Source organism: Carassius auratus, linkage group LG44F (genome assembly GCF_003368295.1).
Source record: "Carassius auratus strain Wakin linkage group LG44F, ASM336829v1, whole genome shotgun sequence".
NCBI classification, from domain to species: Eukaryota; Metazoa; Chordata; class Actinopteri; order Cypriniformes; family Cyprinidae; genus Carassius; species Carassius auratus.
The window spans coordinates 665,107-676,299 of NC_039298.1; the positions used below are offsets into that span (position 1 = coordinate 665,107).

The 11,193-nt window shown below is 42.6% G+C and overlaps 1 protein-coding gene across 1 annotated transcript; it reads left to right on the forward strand.

Moving 5' to 3' along the window:
- Nucleotides 1–1,536: 1,536 nt before the first annotated feature.
- Nucleotides 1,537–3,839, forward strand: LOC113068257 (perforin-1-like). Its single transcript, XM_026240919.1, has 3 exons — nt 1,537–1,672; nt 1,853–2,364; nt 2,484–3,839. The coding sequence occupies exons 1-3, from the start codon at nt 1,670–1,672 to the stop codon at nt 3,679–3,681; spliced, it is 1,713 nt and encodes a 570-aa protein (XP_026096704.1). The 5' UTR covers nt 1,537–1,669; the 3' UTR covers nt 3,682–3,839.
- Nucleotides 3,840–11,193: the final 7,354 nt, after the last annotated feature.

The following is an 11,193-nucleotide window of genomic DNA, read 5'->3' on the forward strand; positions in this document are numbered from 1 at the left end:
ATAGCAGTTTATGCAGTTTCAACAGGAATTATGTCATTATGTTCTCTGTCAAAGTAAGAACTTCTTCAGCATCACATGACAGATCTTTGGATCTTAGATTCACACAATAATGCCCTCATGCGGTAAGCTCAAGAGTGACAGGGTGCTTGAACATTGTTGCTTTGTCATTCTTAAGTCTTACTCAAAATCAATGGAATATCTGCTAGAACTTGGGAAGTCGTGGCCTAATGGTTAGAGAGTTGGACTCACAATCGAAGGGTTTGAGTCTCAGGCCGGCAGGAATTGTAGGTGGGGGGAATGCATGTACAGTGCTCTCTCCACCTACAATACCACAACTTAGGTGCCCTTGAGCAAGGCATCAAACCCCCAACTGGTCCCCGGGCGCACTTTGGATGGGTTAAATGCAGAGCACAAATTCTGAGTATGGGTCACCATACTTGGCTGAATGTTACTTCACATTCAACTACTTCAGTCTGAAATCTTCACCCAGTGACGTGCTTTGCCAGTACACACATTTGTATTGTCTGCCTTATCTTATTCCTGCCCGAGTCTTTGTTTGCTTGTCAAGGATGACTTGTTCTCTTTCTAACTACAGTAAAATATACATAATCATCATTAACTTGACGTCAATGCATGTGGTTTCATCAAGCTGTGGTGGGAACTTGTCATTTTTAGCAACCATCATCTGTTATCATGCTAAGAACTGAACAAATACACATTTCTTCCATTTGAACACTTTAATAATGCTTAATGACTGAATACTATACACAGCCGTCTTCACCAGACAACTTTGTGGTCACGAAGTAAATAAAAAACCATTAGTGCCCTCCAGATTCAAGCGATCCAAAACTTAACACACTTGGGCGTATTTGAAAGATTCTATGGAAACATTGCATATATTTTACATACTTTTGAAAATCCAGTGTTTAGATGTTACTGATTGTCACAGGTGTAAGCACAACAGCTTTCTTCTAACATGAGGGGATTTCTCAACATGCTGTTTTATAACAAAGTTCGGGAGGAACAGTCGCAGTTCATTAACCTGATTAACACAAGTGGAGACCAGTTGATCAGTAATCAACTCATGACAAGGTATAAATAACAGCAGAACCTATCTCTGTTCATTGACGGTTTTCAGCATCCCTCCTCCACCCCATTTCTCCTCACTTATAGATCCATCTACTCTTACCACAACCGGGGGGAGTACTCTGGGTTCGGGCCACATCCCGAGCTCGGAGCCCTCCACCCGGACAGCACGCCAAATACGCATAAACTTACGGTATTAATATACGTAGATGTGAACTCGTGAAAAGGCATCTTGGTTTCCAGGCAGAACGATAAAGAACATGCCACAAGTCTCCCAGAAATCCTGTATAATTCAACCAATGACGACAAAGATAATGACTTTGAAACTCCCGAAGTGTTTCCATTTTGTGTGCCATATGCATCATACATTCTGCCAATGGTCCATGGGCGTGATGTCTAAGACTGAGACAAGGGCGAACACATCTAGAAAAACTGATTAGAGTGGAACCCTAACACTCATAACAATGCATATCATTTGTAGCTTCTACAAGTCTTTAACACCCACAGCTACACAACCATCATATGAAATGAGCAGTTAGAGAGAAAACATATTTTATTTTGATCTGTTCACCTGTAAATTAAAATGGTAAGAAACTATTGAAAAAATAATCAAATTAATCATATGATTTAATTGAAACCATTAGTGTTTTACAAAAAAAAACATTTTTTTGATTTTAATCAATTGTATGAAGATGTTTATTGTTATGTAAAATCTGACAACATTAATGACTCAACATAAATATTGCATTTTCTTCTTTCATTACAGATCATGCAGGTTCACATTGCTTTTTTCTGGACTTTACTTCTCATGACCATTTCTGGAGAGGATGACTTAGGTGCATCAAAAGAATGTAAGGATGCTCCCTTTGTTCCAGGATACAATCTTGCTGGAGAAGGATTTGATGTTGTAACCATGGAGCGAAAAGGTTCTTATGTGATCAACACAGAAAAATGGGATTTAGGAAAAGGCACTTGTAAAATTTCCAAAAACAAGTACATGAATGGAATGAAACAGAAGATACCAGTAGCAGTTGTAGATTGGGGGACCTTGCCAAAGTGTTCAATGAAAGTCTCCAGTCAGATCTTTGAATCATGTGAAGCACTGATCAATGATTCATCATCAGCTCTCTCAGATGGCTGGAAAGTTGGTTTAGATATCAATGCAGGTGGATCTGTAGTTGGAAGCACTCATTCCAGGGAAGCAAAATTTGCAATGAAAAAATCAAAAGAAGATCAATACAGTTTCATCAAACATGATGCTCGGTGCAATTTTTACAGGTTGTTTTTCCTCACTCATTCTGTTAAAAAGTACAATGACTATTAAATTAAAACTTTAATTGCAAATTGTTTCTTCTTTGATTCCACTAAGTTTAAATGTATGTATTGTTTCTTTAAAGATATCGTATAGCTGAAAAGCCTCCTCTTCATGAAGATTTTCTTCAAGCAATCAAATCACTCCCTGCATCCTACGATCCAGACGCCTACCGCAACCTGATCACCACATATGGCACTCACTATACCACAAGTGTTAAGTTAGGAGGGCAAATGAAAGCTATAACAGCCATCAAATCCTGTCAGGCTGCAGTGAGTGGACTTACAGACACTGCGGTGAAGGATTGTTTGGATGTGGAAGCTTCTGGTTCACAGAGCACATCGACCGTGAGTGAAAAGAAAATGTTTTGTCGAGAACAGAAAAAAAAGATGCACACAAATGAAAAGTTCAGCTCCATGTTCAGTGAGCGTCAGACAGAGATTATTGGAGGAAACATCAATGGAGAAGATCTACTTTTTTCTGGTTCATCACACCCAAATTCCATAAAAAAATGGCTTGAGTCTTTGAAGAGTCTCCCTGACATTGTGCATTACTCTCTTAAACCCCTTCATTTCTTATTGAGTAATAAACACCCTGCAAGGAAAGGACTGAAGAAAGCTATTGAAGAATACATCATTCAAAATGCCCTCATGAAGGTTTGCTCTGGTCCTTGCAAGATTGGAAGGAAGTGCAGTGCAAGAGACCGATGTGTCTGTGTTTGTGAAAGTAGTGAAATTATAAAGTCTAATTGCTGTCCAGCTGGAATAGGACTTGCCACCCTGAAAGTCTACAATCTCAGTGCCAAAGGTCTGTATGGAGATGTAGCTAGTAAAACAGATGGTACTGTAACTGTTACATATGAGAAACAAATCAAGCGCACTGAGACCATTAATAATAATGATAATCCACGTTGGTCAGAAACATTTGAGTTTGGACCTATAAAGTTCAAAAAGACCAATAAACTAACTTTTAATGTATATGATGCAGACAATAACTGGAACAGTGATCTCCTTGGTTCATGCTCTTTTGATCTTAGAAGTGGAGTTGTGACTGATGCTTGTGTTTTCAAATATGGCACCTTCTTTTTTACCTATGAAGTGAAATGTGCACCCAGTCTGCAGGGCCCACAGTGTAAAGATCACAAACCTTCTCCAATGGCTGCCCATCAGGCTGATATTTTCAGCTCAAGAAATGGTGTTTTGGTTAAAGACCTACCGAGGCTTGTATTAGCTCTCAATAACTCAGATAAGTTCAATTTTAAGAGCACTTATGGAAAGCTGTGACCTGCATTTTGAATTCATCCTTTATGCTTGAAAAATAGACCTAATATAGCCCAACAGCACTTTCATCTGCTAGAAAAAAAGTATATCTATAACTTTTGCTTATGTATAATCCCATTTCCTCTCTGCGTTCTTGCATTAATAAAGCATTCACAAAGACAGATCTGTGTGTTTTTTTTTTGTTTGTTTGTTTTTAAATGCAAAACTTGTGCTGCAGGCAGTGCCTCAAATTATTTCATTTTGTACATTTGCCATCAACAGCTTCATTTGTGTCCTTTGCTGTAGTTAACCAGTATTTCAAAGTTCAATTGATGAACTGGCCATCTCTTCCTGAGATGGCTCCAGCATTCCTGTAACAAAACATGGGACAAGCAGTCCGGAGAATGGACACATAGTATCATATAGAATAGGTCAAAATAGCATACTGCCATAACTATCGGTGCAGTATAAATATGGGTAGTTTGCTAGAGTGCCATTTTCAATTCAGCTATAGACTCAAGAGTTCTAATGCTCAAAGAGTTCTAATACGATACTATCCATAATAATAAAACATCTTCTCATGGGATCATTCAAAACTGCACATTAAGCAAAGATGACAACCTTGTGCACCTCTCCTCCGATGCGTCACCCAAGAAATTGTTATTTAGATGCAATTGGAATGCTAAAATATGTCTCTCTTCAAATATTTTTAATTTCAAAGTGAAATACAAGAAGTTAATGTAAGGAATAATTGACAACTGGCTGCTGAATTATCGAAAAAATAATGCAAAAACAGACGTAATGCAACAGCACTAATAATTTGGACTGAAATCAATTATTCTGCCAATACCATTGTTACAAGCACTCAAGACATTGTTGAGATATTTTATTTCAAGGCATTTGCCAGGTTCTTACAAATCTCATTTCACGCCTCATTCCAAATAAAAAAAAAAATAAAAATAAAAAAATACATTTTAAAGCTAGTAACAGGCTTGAGCAATTCATATGCAGAGTGTAGTTATTAAAGAAAGATTAATTTTTTGAATTTACATAAACTTAAAATGTTTTGGCAATACTATAATACTGTAAGAACTCAGGTTGTAAAGCACACATACGATTAGGAAGATAAAGGTAATCCAAAACTATCTTAAATAAATCCACAAGTAAATCCAAATAGAGAGAGACAACCAAAGCATAGACACAAACAATACCTGACAAAGTGAAGGAGCTAATATACAGTAGGAACTTCAGTACTAATGATGACGAGTGTACACACCTATAAAAAATAACTAATCAACCAAGTAACCATGACAACAATTTTAAATTGCTTTCAAAAAAGATGGTCATTTTTAACATTCATCCTTTTTTTTTGGAGTTTTGACTATCTTAACACATTTTGTGTTAAATGAGTGTTAAAAAGAAAAAATGCAACACAGTGTGTCAAACACAAAATGTGTTAATTATCAGTCAATCACATTGCTGCTTGCAAGTTTCGTCGTTCTTCAACTTTTCATAATTGGTTATATCTTCAATATGTGGAGGTAAGAAAAAATCTTTGTATTATAAACATTCCAATTGTCTTTTGTGATCATTTGTAGAGGTCATGGGGCATTTTACACATATACGAGGTTGCCAGAAAACTGCTTGATGAATGGCAGTGTGAGCTGCTCCCATGTTAACACCACAATTTTGGCAGTGGGAATTTATTTTAGCAAGCTTTACGGTTAATTTTGTTACATTATTGAGTGGAATCGCTTTTAATTAATCACTGACACATTGTAGTGTTTCACATAAGGAAATTCATGCTATTAACCTTTCTCTCATTTTTAAAATGAATAGGGCTAATGGTGCCTCATATTTTCTAAAATGCCCAAAGAGATTAACATTATCTCTGATGTTTACATTTGATTTGGCTTTCTAACCAACTGTAATGATCTCTAGCTGAGGTGCCTATGAACAACACCATAGGCACTCCACCTCTGACTCTTGCCAATCTACCCCAGACTACATTTCCCATAATCCTTTGCCGGAATCATCCTCACTGATTGCCTTCACCTGAATCTCATTACCTCATCAATCTCACCCTATCTAATCCTGGTTCTGCATACACACTCATTCCTTGGTATTGTTTGTCTGTGGTGTTTCATAGTTTCTTAGTTCCCTTTTGCCTTGCCACGACCTTTGTCCACGACTGTTTTCTTTGATCTGATTGTTTGCTGCCTGCTCTGACCTTCACCTGTTTTTTGGATTACTCTTTTGTCTCAACTTGAATTATACCGGTTTGCTGTTGATTGACCCTGTCTGTTTTGACCACTCTTGTAAATAAAGCCTGCACATGGATTCCCAACTCGGTTGTCACACATCCCATTACATCAACATAAGCTTTCTATATTCCTTCTGTGTAAAAATAAAGCTTTGAATGGAAGATGGCCCTAAAGCGCTTGTAACAGTTATTAGCTGGGTTTCCATCCAAAGGTGCGAATTTAACTTATGCACATAATTGGAATATCGCACATAACATTTTCATCTAACGATTTAAAGGGAACAAAATTGCCACTTCCTGATAAACTGGCACTATACATCACTAGAAGCTACTGAATATAATAATTTTCCTAAATCAGGGGTTCTCAAATCCAACCTTTTTTTTTCCTCGTCTCAAAGAATATCCGCGTCCAGATGAAACCACAAAACTACTTAGTATCATAGTATACATGCCAGACCAGCATCTCGCGCTGTAATTCTGCCACACAGATACACTTAAAACGGAGAAGAATACGATTAACCGAATATGCTGGTTCCCCTTCTAGGAGACGCGGCGTCGGGGGAACCGGAGTAGGCGGATTAATACGTGCATAAAACACGGGTTTAATTTTGGACACATGAAAGGCGGGGTGTAGTTTGAGGCGGACTGTCACCGGACTAATGATCTTGGTGATAGTGAACGGGCCGATAAATTTGGGAGCTAATTTGTTAGAAATGGATCGCAATGGAATGTTACTGGTAGAAAGCCACACTTTTTGACCCACGACGTAGATGGAAGTCTTTGACCGGTGGCGATCGGCCTTGGCCTTAGTGCGCTCCCTCACCCGGAGCAGAGTCTCACGGGCTCTGGTCCAGGTGCGGTGGCACCTCTGGACAAACGCGTGAGCGGAGGGGACCGTGACTTCAGATTCCAGACTGGGAAATGCTGGTGGCTGGTACCCTACACTACACTGGAACGGAGAGAGGCCCGTAGCTGACACTGGCAACGAATTGTGGGCGTACTCCACCATAGAGAGTTGTTGACTCCAGGAAGAAGGATTCTTGGAGACCAAACATCTCAACGTCCTCTCTAAATCTAAATATAAAAGCTTGAATATTTTATGTCTCCCTTTATTAATAAAACATGATGAAATCATTCAGAACTTTAGCCAGTTACAATAAAACTATAAAAATACTCTGTAAATGTATTTACAATCTGTAATTACTGTTATTATTTTTAGTTTAATTATTTATGTACATTAATAGGTATTGAATAGAATTATTACAGAAAATGAAATGCAACCATAAATTGTACCTTTTTTTATTTAATGAAAAATAAGACTTTACAACATTAATGTAACGCTGAGTCGGAGACGTTATGATCCATAAGCAGCTTTATTTCAATGATCCACAGAGTAAACAGAAACAGGTCAATCAGGGGCGTTAGATACAATGTAGACAGATCACAATCATAAACCTTGACAGAGCATAGAATCAGGGCTGGCGGCTGGCAGGCAGAGGCGAGAGAACAAGGCAGAGGTCGATAAGGCAGGCGGCAGAGAATCAGAGTCCAATGAACAGTCCAGGTCATACACGGAAGATCCAACAGTGGGAAAACGCTCGGTAATGTCTGCATGGGCAAAACAAGACTTCGCGTTTGAGTGAACAGGGTGAGTTCCTTAAATAGGGGATGAAGATGAGCGACACCTGTGCAGGTAATCAGCCCCAGGTACGGGGTGTATGGGAAATGTAGTTTGAAGGAGGTTAATACTCAGGTGACGGTTCCCTCTGGTGGTGATCGGAGAGAGCCACAGAGGCTGTGTTTGTGACAGAGCCCTCCCCCTGCGAGCGGCTCCTGACGCGATGAGGTGATCGTCGCCGGGGTCTTCCTCGGGGTCTAGGAGCGGGTCTGTCGGGATGATCTCGATGGAAGTCCGTGATAAGAGTGGGATCCAGTATGTCATCAGCATTGACCCAGGACCTTTCCTCCGGACCGTACCCCTCCCAATCAACCAGATACTGTAGGACTCGACCCCGGCGACGTGAATTCAGGATTTCGTGTACCTGATAGGCCTCCTGGCCATCGATGATGAGGGGAGGCGCTCTCTGGTCACCAGCCTCCTCTAGGTTCTCCGATCCTCTCGGTCCACCAGCGGGCTTGAGCAAGAAGACATGAAAAGTGGGTGAGATACGGTAATGAGATGGGAGAGATAGTCTAAATGATACTGGGGTGATTTGACGGAGGATTTTGAAAGGACCCACGTACCTGGGACTAAGTTTCTTGGATGGTAGCCTTAGGCGAAGATCCCGTGTGGACAGCCAAACCCATTGTCCGGGCTGGTAATTGGGATGAGCTCTGCGGTGTCAATTGGCCTGAGTTCTGGTCCGACGAACTGCTCGGAGAAGGTGAACATGAGCGCTGTTCCAGGTCTCCTCACAGCGTCTCAGCCAAGCATCCACTGCAGGTAATTCGGATGGTTCGCCAGACCATGGGAAGAGAGGAGGTTGGAATCCTAGGATGCACTGGAAGGGAGTCATGCCAGTGGAAGGTTTTTGAAGGGAATTTTGTGCGTACTCGGCCCAGAGCAGGAAGCGGCTCCAATCATTTTGATTCAGATTGCAGTAGGAGCGGAGGAAACGGGAGAGCTCTTGGTTCAGGCGTTCGACCTGTCCGTTGGATTGTGGGTGATAACCTGATGTGAGACTGACATTGATGCCCAACTGTTTGCAGAATGCCGACCATACCCTGGAGGTAAATTGGGGACCCCTATCGGAGACAATGTCCTCCGGGAGGCCATAGAACCGGAACACATTCTCACACAGTGCCTCTGCTGTTTCGAAGGCTGTTGGGAGTTTGGGTAATGGGATGAAGCGGCAGGCTTTGGAGAAGCGGTCGATCACGGATAGGATTGTGGTTTTACCCTGTGAGAGAGGCAGATCAGTCACGAAGTCGATGGCTATGTGGGACCAAGGACGTTGAGGAATGGGTAATGGTTGAAGAAGGCCAGCGGGTAATTGACGGGAGGATTTGTTAGTGTTGCAAGTGATACAGTTTCTAATGAAATTGATGGTGTCAGTTTGCATTGAGGACCACCAGAAGCGGTTAGATAGGAGCTGGATGGTGGCGGTTATACCCGGGTGTCCTGAGCTTGGGGTAGAGTGGACCTGGTGTAGTACTCGTTGTCTCAGTGTTTGAGGGACGAATGTGCTGTTCTGGGGAGTCTCAGGAGGTGGAGGTTCGATGCGTTGGGCCTCAATGATCTCTGTCATAATGTCCCATTGGATGGGTCCAAGAATGATCGTGGAAGGAATTATGGGTTCGTGGTCTGGAGTTTGGTTGTTGTATTCGTAGAGACGAGAGAGTGCATCTGCTTTGGTGTTCTGGGAACCCGGACGATAAGTGACTTGAAAATTAAATCTTGTGAAGAAGAGTGACCACCTGGCTTGTCGGTGATTCAAGCGTTTGGCAGACCGGAGGTATTCTAGGTTGCGGTGATCCGTAAGGACTGTGAAAGTGTGTTTAGCCCCCTTTAGCCAGTGCCTCCATTCCTCGAAAGCTGCTTTCATAGCCAGGAGCTCGCGATCTCCAACATCATAATTCCTCTCGGCTGCGTTTAGTTTTCGAGAATAAAAGGCACATGGGTATAATTTAGGTGGATCTCCCTGACGTTGTGAGAGTACAGCCCCGAGACCCGAACTTGAAGCGTCGACTTCCACAATGAATTCCTGCTCTGGGTCAGGATGATGTAAGATGGGTGCTGTGGTGAATCTATCCTTGAGGGCTTGGAAGGCGTTGAGGGCGGCGGAGGCCCAGTGGAGACGTTGAGAGCCCTTTTTAACCATCGAAGTCATAGGTGCTGCGATGGAGCTGAAGTCGCGGATGAACCTTCTATAGAAGTTAGCGAAACCCAGAAAGCGTTGTAGTTCCTTGAGAGTCTGGGGTAGGGGCCAATCGACTACAGCGCGAACCTTCCCCTCCTCCATGGCTACTCCTCCAGCGCTGATTACATAACCCAGGAAGGAGATAGTCTGCTTGTGGAACTCACATTTCTCCAGTTTAGCATATAGTTGGTGCTGGATTAGGCGTTGGAGGACGGCTTTGACCTGTTTAACATGTTCTGTATACGTTTCGGAGTAGATGAGGATATCGTCTATGTAGACTATGATCCAACGATTCAACATATCCCTGAATATGTCATTCACAAAGGCTTGAAACACGGAAGGACTGTTGGAAAGGCCGAACGGCATGACCCGGTATTCGTAATGCCCAGTGGTGGTTGAAAAGGCCGTCTTCCACTCATCCCCTTCTCGAATTCGGATCAGATTGTAGGCGCTTCGGAGGTCCAACTTCGTGAAGTACTTTGCTCGGCGTAGTTGTTCTAGAGCCGCCGGGACGAGTGGCAAGGGATATCGGTACTTCACCGTAACGTCGTTGAGGCCACGGTAATCTATACAAGGGCGGAGGCCTCCGTCCTTCTTTTTCACGAAGAAAAATCCTGCAGAAGCTGGTGAAGTGGAAGGTCGGATGAATCCCTTGGCTAATTCCTCCTCGATATATTCCTTCATGGCTGTGGCTTCGGGTTGAGATAACGGAAATACTCGGCCCTTGGGTGGTTGAGCGCCTGGTATCAGTTCAATGGCGCAATCGCCAGGTCGATGAGGAGGTAGCTGCGCAGCTTTGGTTTTACTGAAAGCCTCCTTGAGATCGTCATACTCTGGAGGCAGTGGAGAGGCCGATGGGGAAGTATGAGTGATCGTGGGTCGGGTGCAGGATTGGAGACAATGTTTTTTGCAATAATCTGACCATTGTGATATCTGTTTCGTGGACCAGGTGATGATTGGATTGTGTTTTTCCAGCCAGGGCAGTCCCAAGATGATGGGGTTATGAGGAGATTGGAAGCTGTAGAGGTGGATCTTTTCAGAATGGAGAGCCCCGACGGTGAGTTCTAACTCCTCAGTGATGGTTTGGATGCGACCGGAGCCCAGCGGTCGTCCATCTAGGGCTGCCACTGCCAAGTGAGAAGTACACGGGATACAAGGGATGTTATGAGTCTCCATGAAAGTGGTATCAATAAAATTTCCCGCAGCTCCAGAATCAATCAAAGCCCTCACCTCGATGTTCACTCCCTTAACATATACCCTGACTGGTATTTCTAACATAGAAGGAGAGTTAGAGGGATAACTCACCGCAGCTGGATTTAGCGACGGTCGAGTGGGGCATAAAGTCCGTAGATGTCCAGCCAAGCCACAGTATAAACACAGGTTGTGTTGTCGCCTGCGTGACCTTTCCTCCTC

Bases quoted from the DNA above. Each gene is read 5' to 3' on its own strand.
- LOC113068257 (XM_026240919.1), top strand. The intron at 2,365-2,483 runs GTTGTTTTTCCT...GTTTCTTTAAAG, and splicing joins GCTCGGTGCAATTTTTACAG to ATATCGTATAGCTGAAAAGC.